The 19,943-nt window shown below is 42.4% G+C and overlaps 1 protein-coding gene across 2 annotated transcripts in view; it reads right to left on the reverse strand.

Annotated features, from left to right (window-relative positions):
* The window catches only part of LOC134205789 (protein-tyrosine sulfotransferase), a 463,178-nt gene that overhangs the window by 55,798 nt on the left and 387,437 nt on the right, over window positions 1-19,943 (reverse strand). For both annotated transcript variants that reach the window (XM_062681382.1, XM_062681381.1), the window contains 2 exons: window positions 14,554-15,114; window positions 2,434-3,263 (listed from right to left, as the gene is read on the reverse strand). In XM_062681382.1, coding sequence (XP_062537366.1) covers window positions 2,434-2,780 — 347 coding nt within the window. In that variant the 5' untranslated portion in view covers window positions 2,781-3,263; window positions 14,554-15,114. The remainder of the gene's footprint in view (window positions 1-2,433; window positions 3,264-14,553; window positions 15,115-19,943) is intronic.

Raw genomic sequence — 19,943 nt, forward strand, 5'->3', positions numbered from 1 at the left:
CAAATATTGAAATTAATATTAGATTAGAATAAACTTTTAATTATAAGCTAGCTAGAGATTGTATTTGAAAGATGAACTTGGATTAGAATATTAGTTGTGAAAATTGGATATGAATATAAACAAAATAAATACTGATACAAGATACATAATCATGCAATACCAGGCATATATATATAAATTTCAATTAATTACTGTGGAAATGCTATAGAACTTGAATGCTTGATTTTGGTATTCCATTATGAAAACGTTCCAATGTTGGTTTGGGATTGAAACTAAATTTTATTTTTCATAAAATAGGAATATTGGATTTGCATTTCAGGTTCATACATTCGATTTGAGATCGATCGAATTGGAAATCGTAATAAACGTAGGATTTAAAAATTTGAATTAGGATGATTTTGAATATGGGAACTGAGTACGGATATTGCATACTGTATACTGTAAAATTAAACTAAAATTAGACTCTTTTTAGTGAGAGAAGAAGGGGAATGTGAGGGTGAGATATATTAGGAATTGAGCAATCCACTTCCAGCATAATGGTTAGGTTGCTAACATTGACTAGTGAATAGCAGGCCATGACTTTGCCTCTTTCCTCGTCGGGCAACCAACGGAGTTGCACGCTTGATAGTGCTGTCTCAAACGGATAGCTCGTTCGATCAAGCGATCAAACCAACGGATAGCTCGTTCGGCGGAATTAGGCCGCACAATACTGTCAAAGCAAGATAATCTCTTGTATTTAGAAACATGTAGGGGAAGATCCCCCAGCGCCGGACACCTCCCAATAACGGACACTTCTGAAAACGGCACTTTCAGAGATCCCTCCATCATCTTATGTAGTACAAAAGAAAGCTATTGAAAAGTCCTCAGATCAGATTATCAGATCCCCATGTTGTAAAAGTTGTACAAAATTTTAAATCGAACAAAAATGTCAAAAATTTTCATTTTCCGCCTTATTTTAGAAGGTTTGAATCAACAATATTAAAATTAATCGAATGCATTCTGATTATGTCGAGATGGTCAATATTAGTAATATTTCAAATAGCGATCATGATTTGTTAGATATACAATGTATCTACGGTGTAAAATCAATTTCCTTATTCGGTAGCTGTCCCCCGGGTCCGGATAGTTTTTTTCATGTGATCAAATAGCCATTCTTTGCACATGTTTTGTTGAACTCACTTCAATTCAATTGTTTTTTCTTACAGATGTATCAGAAAGCCACAGAAATAAGCAGAAACAAAAAATGGAGATGTCATTGAAAATGGAGGGAATTTTGAGTAAGATGTAAGAAATTGAGCTGGAGAGTCAAATACGCTCTACTAACACGTGTTAATATCTACAACTTGAAGCAAGTGAAAAATATTATTATTCAAAATGATGTCTTTACTCATGAAATAGGAACTTGGTCATACTTGAACATGATGCAATAGTGTCCGGTACTCGCGGACACTTCCCTGAATCGAGAAAATTTTCACTAAAATTCATCATCAAAATACATCGTCCAAAAATGTGTTCAAATGATCAAATATAGTTTATATGAGTCAATAATGATCATATTTTGTGTATAAGGTATACAAGTAAACATAATCCGGATAATTAGAGAGCTTTTTGATAAATGGCTTATGTGTCCGGTACTGGGGGACCACCCCCTATTCTAAACAATCAATTTAATTTTAAAGAGACACAGAGGGCCAACAACCTCCATAGCTTTTCTAATAAACACTAACTTTTTTAATTATCCGAAAATTATCTCAATTTGCAAAAAAGAGCTAACCGCGGTGGAGGTTGGTACTCGGATTCTGATGGCTTTCCGCAAACGTGACCTTTAAGTGGTCTTGTTGTGTAGAGGTTATCACGTCTATCTAGAGAGTAGGAGGTTGAGGGTTCGAGTCCCTCTAAGACACGTGGATTCTTTTTCGCAAATTTCATATCAATTTGTCCATTTCGAAACATGTGCTGTGCATATGCACAGCCAAGATATTTAACAAAAAAAAGCTAACTTTGTCAACGCATCATTTTCATTTTCACCACGGATGCACTGCGTCGAATGTAAACACCAATCCATTCTCGGATGAGCAACGAATATAGAAAATTTGAACAACATCGTAGCATCATTATAACTTTTCTGCTGCATCGTCGAACGGAATCATTGGTATACACATTAGACTTGACCTTTCGAGCTTCCTATCAAAACTTTGCATTTTGAGTCTATCAGTAGGACTAAGGCGAAGAAAAAACAACAATTTGATACATTATACATACTCGTGATTCATAATCGTGATCGTATAACTAAAAGGTAAGACTAGACAATTTTAAGACAATGTTTCATATTATAACAATTCGACATCAATCGCCCATCTGCCAGCCATGATGCAAAAAAAAACAAGCGCCGAACAATTTCCTTTCTATGACAAACAATTAGTGCCAACTCACCTGACTTCCGGATGTGCATCCAGCATCGCTCGCATCAGTGTCGTCCCCGAGCGGGGCACTCCTCCGATGAATATCAGCGGCATGTTCCGGTGATAGCGATAGTTTTTGTCTCCACCACCACCGCCTTCGCCGCCAGCGCCACCGCCGCCGCCCCCACCACCAGCACCACCCGCATCGGGTCCCGTTTCGCCACGTATCATTGCACCACCGGCGGCCGATGACGTTTGCGATGTCGCCCGCAAGCATCGTGCCCCCAGTTCCGAGTCTTTGAACAGCACAATCAGGAGCAACGTACCACCGAATGCGGCCGCAACCATTAGCTTCCTATTTCGCATCGTGTATCGCATTTTTGATAGAAGAATCGAGATGGTCTGGCGTTCTACCGGTTGCGAATCTGGATGTATGTCTGGACTCTACGTCAGTCAGGGAATTTACAGTCTTTGGTTTTTATGATTTAAAACTCTTCTCGTTGCTGTGCGTGATTGTGCGCCGTGTGTGCGGCGCGCGGCCGAGGAGATATGTGTGATTCTGCCGGGATCAATAAATTCGCCTAGTTTACAGTGCTCTTCTCTTCTGTAAACTCGATTAGTAATTAGTGGCGATTAGTGCTCGTTGCTTGGTATTGTTGGTAGTTGTCGTCGTTGGTTCGGTGATGGCAATGTCGAAGTCGATGTCGGTTGGCGAGGGGCTGCGACGTACTTGAAACGGCGCAATTGTTGCTCGTTGTGGAATGATTCGTCTGCCACCGATCCACCCAAAGGGACCCGCCCATTTGGGTCTCGAGGGCGAACTTTTGCACTTTTTCTTCTGCTTTCTTCGAATGAGGGTCACTGCACAATGTCGGAAAGAAAATTGATTTAGCACTTCAACATCCAGTCTTCTGAAACAGTTGGTATAGTATTTACGACTGCAAGATATAAATCACCTAATGGATTCTCTAATAAACGGAATCTTTTCGCAACGGTTATAACTCTTTATTGTACGTACAGTCGTACACGTATTATGTTTCGACATCAAACTATTTTTCACACATTCTCGTATGAACAACAAATAAAGTAAACTTGAACAAATTCGAAACATCATTATAACTTTTTCTATACATCTTAGAATAAATAGCATACATACATATGATACTTAGCCTTTGAAGCTCTCCATGATAGAGTAACTCTAAGGGTAAGCCAACACAAGTCAAAATACAAAACAAACTCTACGGAATGCTCTCGGGATTTTTAAATATCCTAGGGAATTTTTTTTTCAAATTCTTAGAAATTTTCTCGAGAAATTCCCTGAGAAAATCTTTAGGAATTTACGAAGAAATGGTATCAATCTTCCAAAGCGAATTCTTTGGCTCATGATTTGTTTCCATTTTTTTTTTCTTCAGAATTTCATCAAATAATCTTTAGAATTCCCAGAAGATATTCTTTGAAATAGCCTTGGCATTTTCTTTAATTCTTTGGAATTTTCTCGGGGAATTCTTTCGAATTTCATTGGAAATTTTTTCCGAACTATCTTGGTAATTCCTTAGGATTTTTTTCGGAATTTTTTTTTTTGGTATTTCTTAAGAAATTTACGGCAATTTAAAAAAAAAGCTGCTAATGCTCGATTAATTCTTCAGGATTTCTCCAACGAATACTTCGAAACTTCTTGGAGTTCGGATTTTCCTTGGGACATTTTTGGGAATTTCTTCCGCAAATTTTTCGGAATTTCCTGTGGATATTCTTTGAAACTTTCCTCGGGAAACTATTTTTAACCCGTGCACAATTTCTTCCTAATTTCAGCTTAGCTTTGACTGACTTAACATATCTACGGTTGCAACCGCGTTATTTGCCAGAATCAGTTGAAATTGTACAAAGAGTCAACTGAATGATTAACTGGGATTGTTCAAACATTCTCAGTGTGCAAGTTTTATTGACTCAAATGTTCAAATGATCAATAACGGGGCCGGCCATGTCCTTGTAGGCAGTTAGGAACAGGGCTGACAATCGCCATCGTCATAGCACGAAATGCCACAGTAGCGACGAGTTGCATTATCTTCATTGCTACTCTACACATCGTCAATGACGCGCACGACGTTAGCTTTCGTCGTGTAATCAAATCGTCCTGACGACATAGAAGAACGAAGACTTCATACCGTTATTCTTCAAGCGGCAGCTGCCATGCGAAGATTTTTACTAATTCTTTGTAATAATGAATTTGAAGCAACGTATGAAAGCGTTATGAATGTTATCGATACATTTATGTTACCAAATTTCCTACTATTTGTTTATTTGAAACGCTATTATGTTTTTAACCAGTACGTCTAATGACGTGCAATCAATTGTGTGAAGAAGTGACGACGAAAATCGTCATAACCTTTGGCTGCGCGACTATCGTCGTGGTACGCATGCGGCGCGAAGAAAACGAATAGGTGTTGCGTCGTGCAATGTTATGACGAAGACTAAATTTTTTTCGCTTTCTTCATACGACGAGAATGACTATTGTCAGCCCTGGTTAGGAATGACTATTAGTAGATGGTTTTTGCTATTTGGGCGAGTTTACCTCTGCGTCCCCACAATAACCACAAAAAAGATTATCACTTAGTTGGTAGGCATCGCTGGATTTGGATTAACTCTGATAAGTGAGGCGACGCAATTTTTTTTCTACACAATGATTTAACAAACAATTTTTCGGCAACAGAACAAAACCGGATCACGCAAACGCGCACTCTCTCCAGAACATATTCCTGGTATTCACGCTATTATTCAGAATGCACGCTGGAAATGTTTCCTTGGAAAAATCAGATTTGTTTTCGGAAACAGATTTCTAATTTTCTCGAGAAATTCTTTAAATATTCTCGAAAAAAATCGTCAGAACTTTCTCGAGAGATTCTTAGGAATTACGTCAGGTAAATCTTCTAGACCTACGTTAAATCTAGACCGCAACGATTCCAGCAAACCCTTCTGCAATCAGAGCTGAACATAACCACTACTAATCGGTAGCTATGGGTGTGTCTTCAGGCCGTATATTCTCTAAAATCGATCAGGACTCTGACCTACCAGTAGTTCCCATTCGCTTGACATGGCCTTTTCCTGTATCAGTAGTATCTTTCTATCTACTGAATGGAAAACTACCTAACCTGAGCAATAGGGTGTCCCAAAAAAAATCGATGTTCGAAAAGTCATGGTGCTCAACCCTGAAATGAAAGATATACCTATCTGGATAATTTTTGTAGAACAAACCGAATTTCTAAAAAATCGTTTAGAGGTCGCGCCAGATCGATTTTAGAAAAATGAGCTTTTTTTAGGTAAAAAATCAAATATTGGGTCCTTTCACAATTTTTTTTCAGGGTCACCCATTCGTTTAATATTTTTTTATTTTTCTGTGGATCTTTGCCCATATTCTCCATGAATTAGTTTTTGGTATTGTGCGTTTTTACAGTCTGCAGAACTTTTTAAATATCTAAAAATTCACATTTTTTGACGAAATTTCGTAGTTACTTCATCCGAACCCAAAAAATTTTTTTTTCTCGTTCGGAAAAACTTAGATACTACAAAGAGCTATTTATAACGAGTATTTTCTTAAAAAAATATCCAAGAAATGTTGTTCTGGGGCTGAGATATTGCAGTTTTATTATTATTTAAATAGTCAAAAAGTGTACAAATTCGTTATTTTTTTTTTACATGTTATAATTTCATCAAAATTGCACCAATATTTAAATTTAAATTAAAAAAAAATCAAAAGCAAATAAATGGGAATATTTTCTAGGTAAGATAGCTTTTCTTTCCGATGGAGTTGGTAACCTGAATTACGGGATTTGGTCGGAGTATATGAATGGAGCCAGTTATAAAATGATATCACACCCAACAGTTAATATGTAGCAATATGCAATACAATACAATCAGGTTTCAATCATAGGATGCCTGTCACGGCATACAAAAAACAAGGCAGGCTCAGCACGTATGTAAACATTTAGTTTGAACGTAAACATGTGTCGTCACTACTATCTTCGCACAAGCTGAACTGAGATGATGCTCTACGGTCTCAGCATGCTTACTTTTGTACTCTAACATCCCAAGTAACAATTTCCATGCGTCTTGGATTTATCTAACTCTTATTGTGGACTTATGACAGCAATCACCAAGCTGATTGCTCAGTTTTATTGGCGCTCTTATTGCTATCAATAAACCTCCCATAAATCTGCTGAAAAAAGCTTCAAACGTCAAATGCCCATTGACCATATGAACATATCTATGGTAGTGATGAAGAGCGTAATAAATCCAATTTTCAACGCTCAAATAAAGCTTCAATTTTTGGTCATAATGTGGTCAAATGAATTACCCCCATAAGAATGTTTGTATTGCGAAGAGTTTATGACGGTGTTTTATAAAAGCAAAAATTTTCTGATCAAATTCCATGATGGCCATATTGAAAACGGAAAAGCATTTCGCAGTCAGTGAAATATATCACTGAAATGCATGATTTAACAAAATTTTAACCGCTTGTCATACTTTTTCCGATAAATAATTTTATAAATTAATAGTTTGGGCAAAAATACTAATCGATTTAGTGGACATCCTAGATGTTGTGGCAATCAATATTTTCGATTTATTTCCCTAAACTACGTTATATGGCCGGCGCGTGGTGTTCAACCTTATTTTTTTCACAACATTTGACCATAAAATCGGAAGCGCACTTCTTTTCAATGGTACTGGATCGAAAAAACGACCTGAAATAAAATATTATTTTGTTGTCATCATCATAATTTTCATCAACAATCCGTTTTGTTATTATTTTTCTGCAAAGATTTGTTTCTCTTTTTTAAAGCAACATTTTGACAGCTGCCGCAGCCAAAATCCCTTTTTGCGTGTGGTTTAAAAAGGGTTTCTAAATGCTCTTATAAAAACTTTATAGTGGTTATCTAGAGAGGGCCACTTGGCAATATCTTACTCTTATAGTGGTCATCAGAAGGTTGCCGTGTATTACTCGGTTTTATTGTTAGATCTTATAAAATGATCTTGAAAACCATTCTTAGAGCGGAATAAATCTTAAAATGTTACTTGGGATGTGGCTTTAAAATATGCGTCACTCTTGATGTGTCATTTTTCCGTTTTTACTTTACGTTTATTCAGTTTTTTTTTCAATATCTCAAGTGAACTCATGGAAAAGCTGTCGAACTGATACGACGAAACAAATTGTTTGACTGTCATATGACATATCAAAAGCATCACGGTATACCGACAACAAAGTAGGCTCGTAAGAAAAGTGACACTTCAAGAGTGACGCAAATTTTAACGCCACATGTTAGAATACAAAAGTAAGCATGCTGAGACCGTAGAGCATCTTCTCAGTTCAGCTTGTGCGAAGATAGTAGCGACGACATATGTTTATGTTCAAACTGAATGTTTACATACGTGCTGAGCCTGCCTTGTTTTTTGTATGCCGTGAAAAGCATCCTATGATTGAATCAAAACTAATCAAGAGATCATAGTGAACCTGATTACTTGTATATTGCTACATATTAACTGTTGGGTGTGATATCATTTTATAACTGGCTCCATCCATATACTCCGGCTAAATCCTGTAATTCAGGTTAACCAACTCCATCGGAAAGAAAAGCTATGTTACCTAAAAAATATTCCCATTTATTTGCTTTTGATTTTTTTTAAATTTAAATTAAAATATTGGTGCAAACTTGATGAAATTATAACATGTAAAGAAAAAGTATCGAATTTGTGCACTTTTTGACTATTTACTAAAACTGCAATATCTCAGCCCCAGAACAACATTTCTTGGATATTTTTTTATGAAAATACTCGTTATAAATAGCTCTTTGTAGTATCTAAGTTTTTCCGAACGAGAAAAAAATATTTTTTGTGTTCGGATGAAGTAACTGCGAAAATTCGTCAAAAAAAGTGTATTTTTCGATATTTAAAAAGTTCTGCAGACTGTAAAAACGCACAATACCAAAAACTAATTCATGGAGAATATGGGCAAAGATCCACAGAAAAATAAAAAAATATAAAACGAATGGGTGACCCTGAAAAAAAATGTGAAAGGACCCAATATTTGATTTTTTACCTAAAAAAAGCTCATTTTTCAAAAATCGATCTGGCGCGACCTCTAAACGATTTTTTAGAAATTCGGTTTGTTCTACAAAAATTATCCAGACAGGTATATCTTTCATTTCAGGGTTGAGCACCATGACTTTTCAAACATCGATTTTTTGGGACACCCTAACCTGAGCAATCATTTATGGGATTGGTATCCGACAACTCGCACGGATCAGCTATCACAAGTATGGGAAGCAAATGCTATGGAGCCATACACAACGATTAATCACCCACTTTTTCTCGAGGTCAAGCAGAAAGGTCAAACGATAGTACAGTCGCATCGGTGTCAATCTTCAACCGATTTATTGGGTTACTATTTGCTAATGAGCTGGGCCTTTCGTCATCCGGCTCCGTGATATACTTTAGCGGGATTATTGTCAAGGCAGCCTAGAAGACAGAGTTCGCATTTGGTCCATAGCCAACGTGGTTACTCGAGCAGATCGTATTTTTATTAACAAATAGATACGAAAATTATTTAAAATTTTTGTGGAATGAATACATTACCAGAGCCGGATTCCATTCGGAATCGGAGCCGGATTCCATTCGGAATCAGAGCCGGATTCCATTCGGAATCGGAGCCGGATTCCATTCGGAATCGGAGCCGGATTCCATTCGGAATCAGAGCCGGATTCCATTCGGAATCCGAGCAGGATTCCACTCGGAATCCGAGCAGGATTCCACTCGGAATCCGAGCAGGATTCCACTCGGAATCCGAGCAGGATTCCACTCGGAATCCGAGCAGGATTCCACTCGGAATCCGAGCAGGATTCCACTCGGAATCCGAGCAGGATTCCACTCGGAATCCGAGCAGGATTCCGCTCGGAATCCGAGCAGGATTCCACTCGAAATCCGCGCAGGATTCCACTCGGAATCCGAGCAGGATTCCACTCGGAATCCGAGTAGGATTCCACTCGGAATCCGAGCAGGATTCCACTCGGAATTCGAGCAGGATTCCACTCGGAATCCGAGCAAGATTCCACTCGGAATCCGAGCAGGATTCCACTCGGAATCCGAGCAGGATTCCACTCGGAATCCGAGCAGGACTCCACTCGGAGCCCTAGCAGGACTCCACTCGGAATCCGAGCAGGATTCCACTCAGAATCCGAGCAGGATTCCACTCAGAATCCGAGCAGGATTCCACTCAGAATCCGAGCAGGATTTCACTCGGAATCCGAGCAGGATTTCACTCGGAATCCGTGCAGGATTTCACTCGGAATCCGAGCGGGATTCCATTCGGAATCCGAGCAGGATTCCATTCGGAATCCGAGCAGGATTCCATTCGAAATCCGAGCAAGATTCCATTCGAAATCCGAACGGGATTCCCAGCGTCGTCTATCCCTCGGTAACTAAGGATAAGGACCTAACATTAAATTAAACCGGAATGGAATCATTTGTTCGGATTTCACATGTTCGGATTCCGAAGGGAATCCCGTTCGGATTCCGAAGGGAATCCCGTTCGGATTCCGAAGGGAATCCCGTTCGGATTCCGAAGGGAATCCCGTTCGGATTCCGAAGGGAATCCCGTTCGGATTCCGAAGGGAATCCCGTTCGGATTCCGAAGGGAATCCCGTTCGGATTCCGAAGGAACCTGTTCGATTCCGAAGGGAATCCTGTTCGATTCCGAAGGAACCGTTCGGATTCCGAAGGGAATCCGTTCGATTCCGAAGGAACCCGTTCGATTCCGAAGGGAATCCGTTCGATTCCGAAGGAATCCGTTCGGATTCCGAAGGGAATCCGTTCGATTCCGAAGGAATCCCGTTCGGATTCCGAAGGAATACCGTTCGGATTCCGAAGGGAATCCCGTTCGGATTCCGAAGGGAATCCCGTTCGGATTCCGAAGGGAATCCCGTTCGGATTCCGAAGGGAATCCCGTTCGGATTCCGAAGGGAATCCCGTTCGGATTCCGAAGGGAATCCCGTTCGGATTCCGAAGGGAATCCCGTTCGGATTCCGAAGGGAATCCCGTTCGGATTCCGAAGGGAATCCCGTTCGGATTCCGAAGGGAATCCCGTTCGGATTCCGAAGGGAATCCCGCTCGGATTCCGAAGGGAATCCCGCTCGGATTCCGAAGGGAATCCCGCTCGGATTCCGAAGGGAATCCCGCTCGGATTCCGAAGGGAATCCCGCTCGGATTCCGAAGGGAATCCCGCTCGGATTCCGAAGGGAATCCCGCTCGGATTCCGAAGGGAATCCTGCTCGGATTCCGAAGGGAATCCTGCTCGGATTCCGAAGGGAATCCGTTCGATTCCGAAGGAATCCTGTTCGATTCCGAAGGAATCCCGTTCGGATTCGAAGGGAATCTCGTTCGGATTCTGAAGGGATTCCCGTTCGGATTCCGAGTGGATTCCCGTTCGATTCCGAGTGGAATCCCGTTCTGATTCCGAGTGGAATCCCGTTCGGATTCCGGAGTGGAACCCGTTCGATTCCGAGTGGAATCCGTTCGATTCCGAGTGGAATCCTGTTCGGATTCCGAGTGGAATCCCGTTCGGATTCCGAAGGGAATCCCGTTCGGATTCCGAAGGGAATCCCGTTCGGATTCCGAAGGAATCCGTTCGGATTCCGAAGGGAATCCGTTCGGATTCCCAAGGAATCCTGTTCGGATTCCGAAGGAATCCTGTTCAGATTCCGAAGGAATCCTGTTCGATTCCGAAGGAATCCCGTTCGGATTCCGAAAGGAATCCGTTCGATTCCGAAGGAATCCGTTCGATTCCGAAGGGAATCCCGTTCGGATTCCCGAAGGAATCCCGTTCGGATTCCCGAAAGAATCCCGTTCGGATTCCGAAGGGAATCCCGTTCGGATTCCGAAGGGAATCCCGTTCGGATTCCGAAGGGAATCCCGTTCGGATTCCGAGTGGAATCCCGTTCGGATTCCGAGTGGAATCCCGTTCGGATTCCGAGTGGAATCCCGTTCGGATTCCGAGTGGAATCCCGTTCGGATTCCGAGTGGAATCCCGTTCGGATTCCGAGTGGAATCCCGTTCGATTCCGAGTGGAATCCTGTTCGATTCCGAGTGGAATCCCGTTCGGATTCCGAGTGGAATCCGTTCGATTCCGAGTGGAATCCGTTCGGATTCCGAGGAATCCGTTCGATTCCGAGTGGAATCCTGTTCGGATTCCGAGTGGAATCCCGTTCGGATTCCGAAGGAATCCGTTCAGATTCCGAAGGGAATCCTGTTCGATTCCGAAGGAATCCTGCCCGGATTCCGAAGGGAATCCCTGTTCGGATTCCGAAGGAATCCTGTTCGGATTCCGAAGGGAATCCCGTTCGGATTCCGAAGGGAATCCCGTTCGGATTCCGAAGGGAATCCCGTTCGGATTTCGAAGGGAATCCCGTTCGGAATCCAAACAGGATGTCATTCGGAAGCTGAGCAGGATTCCATACGGAATCCGAAGTTTTTTGTTTATTTTATTTTCAATTTAACAAGCTCATAGAAGATAACATGCTTTTGAATATTTTGTGTAGATTTATACATCCTATAGTATAAGGCGGTTTCATCAGGCACTGAATTATCACCGTATACATAATAGGGATGCTCAAAATATGTTCCTATGTTCCAGGTGATGTCTTTTATATGTTATGTCAATATTCCCATCATCACTAGATTGATAAATATCATTTTCGGTAATAAAATATGAGTGAATCACCAAAATTGCATTTTTCACAATCCGTTCACACTTAGCTCAATTCACCGTATTCGGTCAATTTTACCGCAATCTCAACAGCAGAACTGTTCGGTAATTATTTTACAGATTTTTTGTAATTTTTTCCATTGTTCAACTGTCAAAATCACCGAAAATCAATAAAATTATTTACCGAACAGTTCTGCTGTTGAGATTTCGGTAAAATTTTACCGAATTCGGCGATTTAGTTTAAGTGTGTTGCTTTACTCCCACAGCTGTAGCGAAAAGTTGAACAGGGGTGTTCTAGAGGTAGACACAATATTTTGTAATGCTCAGAAACTAGAAGAGGTGGCTAAGAGATTGGTAAAAAACCTGAGAAAATCGGTTAAAAATAACTGAGAATTAGCCTTTAACATGGCTTGAAATACAACGATTTTCGGCAAATGTATCCTAGTCTTAAAAAAGAAAAATAATTTAAAAAAACTTTTTTTTCAAAATTTGCCAAATATTTTGTTACATCCCTTATCTCATTTCTAATCACCTCAGCTAACTTTCTGGAAAAAAAATCAAAGGTATACATGAAACTTCGATAATAATCCATTTTATACCACCGTCAGAAAAATTCTTTGCAAGTTTCTTGAAAATTCTTCAGAAAATTGTTTGAAATGTCTTCGACAAAATCTTTTGAATTTTGCGAGAAATTCTTTGGTATTTCCTCAAACAAATCTTTAGAATTTCCACGGATTTTTTTTGAATTTCCTCGGAAAACTTTTTGGAATCTCAATTTTCAGAATCCTATCGATGGAAAGTTCTATAGAGCTTCCTTGTAAATGTTCAGAATAGCCTCCGGATTTTTCGAATTCTTCAAAAAATCCTCTGGAAAATCGTTGAAATTGTCTCGTGAAATACGAGTTTCACCAGGTACTGCTTTTGATTTTTCTAGGAAAATTCTTTAAAAGTTATTCATAAACAATCTGCCGAATTTCCTAAGTAAATTATTCAGATTTTATAAAAAAAAATCCTTGGGTAATTCTTCTAATGATTATTCTACTAGAAATTTGTCATTATGTCCTCAAGAAGTTTTTTTCCGAATTTGTTGGACATTTTTTACCGAACTTCCTCCGAATTTCTTTAGTAAGGTCTTCTGAATTTCCACACGAAATTCTTTCAAAACTCCACAGCAAAATCTTCCGAATTTCCACAGTAAAAACCTTGGAAGTTCTGCGAATGTTTTACTTTGAAATAACATTTAGTGTTCATGAAATGCTACTTTTTATAAATGTACATTTGCACAAAATACAATTCGACTTAACATAACAATAAAATGACTATTGAACTAAATTCGACTAAATGTGTACTTGACTGAAACCCCTTTCTGGAAACGTTTCACAGATCAAAAGTGAAACACGATGACCGTTGGGTCATCATTCTAGAAGCCATTTACAACGAAATCAAAACCCATGATGACGATTTCATGGTTCTCCGATTCCCATCTATCATACGGTTTGGCACTCTCAAACCGAGATATAAACACAATCATCCTCAACACCCACCCTGGATGTAGTATCGCGAAAATTCCCAAGTCATGTGAGGTAATGGTCAATTCGATTGGATTCCCCTCGTGACTCGGCTCGAACGGGTCAAAAAATCGATATAATATCGTAGCATTTCTCGGAATCATTAGCAATCTACCTATATTCCACCCCGATTGAACAGCAAAACCACAACATGAGCCCGTTGGATCGATCGGTGTTAATTACGATGCTGAAATTCCTACCGATGCTTTTGTCCAGAAGTTCCTGTAAAATGCTGACGGAATTCTGAATTTATTGAAAAAAAAACAACGTTGGAAAACGAGCAAAACTGGGGAGCCGGTGACGAAGTGTTGAATTTGGCGCTGGCTTATTTCGGTTAGCTTCCAAGTGGTAGTTCTCCCGTGGTAGAGATTCACTCGAAAAGTAAAGAAGAATTTCCGAAAAACTCAAAATTGAATGCCAAATAGAATGATATAACCGGCTAGATTCTACCACCGAAACCAGAGATCTGTAGTGATATTCCTAGCGGCCACCGACAACCTTTGATGAACATAAAATATTTGAATCAATATTTCACCCGTCTAGGAATATACTGAGATAGTGAAAAGTACTTCACTGCTTCTCCTTCATCAACACATATCAGTTTTTGATAGATTATTGTTAATTTTAGCACGTTCTGAGTGCGTTTGAAATTTTCTAAAATATATTGTAGCAGATTTTGTCCATGACTGCGACTTATCAACATTGATTGTTTGTGATGTTTCGATTGTGATTGTAAACATGATTAAATTCAAAATGATCTATATCTGTTAAGTAACATTGAAAATACCATATCGACTGTATCAGATCATAAAAGATTCATTCAAATAGAGCATACCTTAACAAAAAAAATGTTAACAGACCACCAACCCAAAACCCCAACACTTTAAACCCGCGGAAATCTTCCAACGTTTGACCTGCTTTTGTTTCCTAGCGGCACCACCGGCACGAAATGCGATTAACGGGTGTTCTAATAACGCTTCCAAGCTTTTCACTCTCCATCCCACGGAACCGCCCGAAAAAAAAACACGTGCGTAATCTACCGCGCGCTCTCCCGCACTGACTCACTAGAATCGAGATTCGAGAATCTGTTTGTCGAACGGGCGCGCGAACGAACGAGTGTTAAATCTATTAGCACATGCTGCCAACCAGAAATTTTAGAAGTGAGAAGCGCGGGGCTTCTACTTTGTTGATATAACTGGAACTGGCAATTCTCGCCGCTGCTGCTGCTGCTTCTGCTGCTCGCTTCCGATGCTTTGAAGAATGCTGTTCCCCGGCTTCAAAAAGAGCTTCTTCTCTGCTGTAGAAGTGATTTCATTTCGACTGCTATCACATACCACCCCCCAGCCAGCCCCGGCGCAGCTTCTCCTTAGCGAGTAGTAGCTCCAGTCAGCGTCGTCTGTAAATGTAAAGAAAATAGAAAACAACAATCAACTACGACATCAGTATTCAGTATCAGTATGCTCATGCTGCTGCTGCGCTGCGCAGAATGCTCCATCGACAAAGTCATTCACGGAGTCGTTAGATACCCGAGCCCCATCACAGCACAACACACAGATCCGGATAGAGACATGGTACGCAATACAAAACGCCACTCAGTAAATGAAACGAAAGAATGACGACGAGAATCCAGACGTCCTGCTGAAATATGGCACTTTCTCTGGAGCGAGCGCGTGAGTGGAATAATACGAAAGGGATTTTGGTTAGAATGCTCAATTTTCAATTTAAAATGCTCCCCGTTACGTTGTGGCGCAAAAAAGGTTCCATCATAATTTCAGAGACCACTAGGCATGTGTTACGGTTTTATGATTAGGCAAAATTTTGTCTGAATTCAGGTCCCATGACTTTGTGGAAAAAAACACTCTTTACCTCTTCTAGCGTTCGACGGATAAATTCGTCAGAGACAAATTCAGGAATGTTGTAAATTTTTCAGATACTATGTCAATTTCTCTTTTTTCGTTTGTATTTGGTGCCATATTTCCAGATTTAATATATTTGCAGAAAGCAAAACCTTATCTTGCTGATTGATAGTTGATAAATGAGCGAAAACGAGAGCTGTTGGCAAATTCTGGGGTAATAACGACAGGTCATGGTCTCCGTGCCGGCTTTCAGAAAATCAAATCGATCACATCTGCATCAGCCAAAATTGAAACGGAGGCTTCTTGATGTACGGAATAAACTTAGTGCCGATATTGCATCTGATCATCATCTCCTCATCGACGAAATACGCCTGCGTATTTCGTGGATTTGTCGACAAAGGGAGAGAGTTGGACGACGCCGACGGTTCAACTGCAAGGCGGTGAAACGGTCCTTCGTTAGAGAATTGGAGACCGCCATCAAGAATGCCTTCATCGCCAACAGCGAGAATAATCTGGGAGAACCGCGCCCAAGAGAAACAATGGATCACCGATGACACCTGGAGAGATAGAGGAACGATGAAGCCAAAGTCATAGAGCGATCAAAAACCAAGGAATCAAAGTCTTAGTCCTCAACGATATTCGGCTCTGGCCTAGAAGGTCAGATGCCAGATCTACGAAATTCCGTAGATTTACGGATATGAATGCTTTAACGGATCTACGGATCTATAGATAAAACTACGGAAATTTGAAAATGTCTGCGGAAATATGCGGATTTTTTTCTAGCACACTTTTGTTTCAATTGGTGGTTTCAAATTTAGTTCGAGTTGAGTAAACAATATGTACGTTCCTGATATATGGGTTTCTATTTATATCAGCGGTTCTCAACCTTTTAGCGGTAGACCTTCGAACTTTTGCAATAATTGAGGTACCACCTCTAGAAGTAGGCTTCAATGCTCTTGAAAAATAATTCCGAGCTCTTTGAAGGAAGCTGCTTCAGCTTTGAATCCCATAAGGCCGCGCCTCTCGATAAGAGGTTTCTGAGCCACTTGAAGGCTTTCGAGCCACTTAAAAGAAGGCTTGTTTTGCATCTTGAAAGGACCCATGTGCGTCTCTTGAAAGAATATGCTTCAAGCCTCCTAAAAAAGCTTCGAGCTTTTGAAAGGAGGCTTCAGCCATTTGAAAGGAGGTTTCGAGCCCTTTGAAACAGGCTTGAGCCCTTTTGAAAGGAGGCTACAGGCCTTTTGAAGGGGCTTCAAGCTCTTTTGAGAGGAGGCTTCGAGCCCTTTTGAAAGGAAGCTTAGCCTCTGAGAGGAGGCTTCGAGCCCTTTGAAAGGAAGCTTCAGCCCTTTTGAGAGGAGCTCCGAGCCCTTTCGAAAGGAGGCTCCAGAGCCCTTTGAATAGAGGCTGAGCCCTTTTTAAAGGAGGCTTCCGTGCCCTTTTGAAAGGAGGCTTGAGCTCTTTTGAGGGCTTCTAAGTCCTTTGAAAGGAGCTTGAGCCCTTTTAAAGGAGGCTTCAAGCCCTTGTGAAAGGAGCTTCCAAGCCGTTTTGAAAGTGACTTCAGGCCCTTTGAAAGGCCTTCCGAGCCCTTTTGAAAGGAGGCTTCGAGCCCTTTGAAGGTGACTTCGAGCCCTTTTGAAGGCGGCTTCCAGGCCCTTTTGAAGGCTTCAGCCTCTTGAAAGCCAGCCTCGAAAGAGGCTTCAGGCCTCTTGAAAGGAGGCTTCGAGCCCTAATGAAGAGGCTTCAAGCCCTTTTAGGGCTTGGTTAGCACGAAGGAGGCTCGAGTCCAATGAAAGAAGGCTTCAGGCCCTTTTGAAAGGAAGCTTCCTACCCTTTTAAAGGAGGCTTCAGCCCTTTTGAAGGAGGTTTCGAGCCATTTTGAAAGGAGGCTTCAGCCATTTTGAAGGAGGCTCCAGCCATAATGAAGAAGGCTTCAAGCCCTTTGAAGGAGACTTCCTTTTGAAAGGAGGCTTCAGGCCTCTTGAAAGGAATCTTCAAGCCTTTTGAAAGGGGGCTTCGAGCCTTTTGAAAGTAGGCTTCGAACCCTTTGAAAGAAGGCTTCAGCCTCTTGAAAGGAGGCTTCAGCCCTTTTGCAAAGGGCTTCCGGCCCTTTCGAAGGAGGCTTCGAGCCTCTTGAAAGGAGGCTTCGAGCCTAATGAAAAACCCGAGCAGCACAAGTCAAGCAAAATAGGTTGCAGCAACTTGTTTGTGACTAAATCTTGTCACATACGAGTTGCAGTAACCTGTGGAATATGTTGCTGCTAGGGAAGCTTCAAGCCCTTTTAAGGCTTCGAGCCTTTTGAAGGCTTCAAAGCCTTTTTTGAAGGAGGCTTCTGAGCCTTTTGGAAGGAGGCTTCAAGCCCTTTTGAAGGAGGCTTAGCTCTTTGAAGGAGGCTTCAGCTCTTTGCAAGGAGCTTCGAACAATGAAAGAAGGCTTCAAGCCCTTTTGAAAGGAGCTTCTAGAGAGGCTTCTGAGCCTTTGAAGGAGGCTGAGCCTTTTTGAAGGCTTGAGCCTTTTGAAAGGAGGCTTCAGGCCTTGGAAGGGCTTCGATCTCTTTTGCAAGGAGGCTTAGCCCTTTGAAAGGAGGTTTCGAGCCCTAATGAGGGCTTCAAACCCTTTAAGGAGGCTTCAGGCCTTTGAAGGTGACTGCTTTTTAAAGGAGGCTCAGCTGCTGAAGGAGGCTTCGAGCCTTTTAAAGGAGGCTGAGCCAATGAAAAGAGAGGCTTCAAGCCCTTTTGAAAGGAGGCTTCGAGCCTTTGAAGGAGGGCTTCGGCCTTTAAATGAGGCTTGAGCCTTTTGAAAGGAGGTTTCGAGACCTTTTAAAGGAAGCTTCAGGCCCTTTTGAAGGAGGCTTCCGAGCCCTTTTGAGAGGAGCTTCAGGCCTTTGAAAGGAGGCTTCAGGCCCTTTTGAAAGGAGGCTTCGAGCCCTTTGAAGGAGGCTTCGAGCCCTTTTGAAAGGAGGCTTGAGCCGAAAGGAGGCTTCCAGGCCCTTTTGAAAGGAGGCTTCAGCCCTTTGAAAGGAGGCAGTCCTTTGAAGGATGCTTCCAGGCCCTTTTGAAAGGAGGCTTCCAGGCCCTTTGAAAGGAGGCTTCAGCCATTGAAGGAGGCTTCAGCCTTTTGAAGGCTTCGAGTCCTTTGAAGGAGGCCAGGCCCTTTTGAAGAGGCTGGGCCTTTTGAAGGAGGCCAGCCCTTTGAAGGAGGCCGAGGCCTTTTGAAAGGAGGCTTGAGCCCTTTGAAAGGAGGCTTCCAGGCCTTTTGAAAGGAGGCTTCCAGGCCCTTTTGAAAGGAGGCTTAGCCCTTTTGAAAGGAGGCTTCGAGCCCTTTGAAAGGAGCTGAGCCCTTGCCTGAAAGGAGGCTTCCAGGCCCTTTTGAAGGAGGCTTCTGAGCCCTTTGAAGGAGGCTTCCAGGCCCTTTTGAAAGAGGCTTCCAGGCCCTTTTGAAAGGAGGCTCTGAGCCCTTTGAAAGGAGGCTTCCGGGCCCTTTTGAAGGGGCTTCAGGCCCTTTTGAAAGGAGGCTTGAGCCCTTTTGAAAGGAGGCTTCCAGGCCCCTTTGAAGGGCTTCAGGCCCTTTGAAGGGAGCTGAGCCTTTTTGAAGGGGCTTCCAGGCCTTTTGAAAGGAGGCTTCTAGGCCTTTTGAAGGGCTGGGCCTCATGAAGGAGGCTTCAGGCCTCTTGAAAGGAGGCTGAGCCTCTTGAAGGAGGCTGGCGGGCCTGCTTGAGGAGGCTGGCGGAGCCTCTTGAAGGAGGCTCTGGGCCTCTTGAAGGAGGCTGAGGCCTCTTGAAAGGAGGCTTCCAGGCCTCTTGAAGGAGGCCGGGCCTCTTGAAGGAGGCTTGAGGCCTCTTGAAGGAGGCTTCGGGCCTCTTGAAGGGGCTTCCGGGCCTCTGAAGGAGGCTGAGGCCTCTGAAAGGAGGCTTCGAGCCTCTTGAAAGGAGGCTTCAGGCCTGAAGGAGGCTTCAGGCCTCTTGAAGGAGGCTCCAGGCCTCTTGAAGGAGGCTTCCAGGCCCTTGAAGGGGCTTCCGGGCCTCTTGAAGGGGCTTGAGGCCTCTTGAAGGAGGCTTCCAGGCCCTCTTGAAGGAGGCTTCCGGGCCTCTTGAAGGGAGGCCGGGCCTCTTGAAGGGCTTCCGGGCCTCTTGAAGGAGGCTGCGCGGCCTCTTGAAGGAGGCTTCCAGGCCTCTGAAGGAGCTCCGGGCCTCTTGAAGGGAGCTGGGGGCCTCTTGAAGGAGGCTGAGGCCTCTTGAAGGAGGCTGGGCTGAGCCGGGCCTCAGAGGCCGGCTTGAAGGAGCTGGGACCTCGGGCCGGCCTCTTGAAGGGGGCTCTAGCTCGGGGCCTCTTGAGAGGCTTCCATTCTGAAGGAGCCGTACGTGGCTTCTAG

The sequence above is a fragment of the Armigeres subalbatus genome, chromosome 1 (genome assembly GCF_024139115.2).
Source record: "Armigeres subalbatus isolate Guangzhou_Male chromosome 1, GZ_Asu_2, whole genome shotgun sequence".
Classification (NCBI taxonomy): domain Eukaryota; kingdom Metazoa; phylum Arthropoda; class Insecta; order Diptera; family Culicidae; genus Armigeres; species Armigeres subalbatus.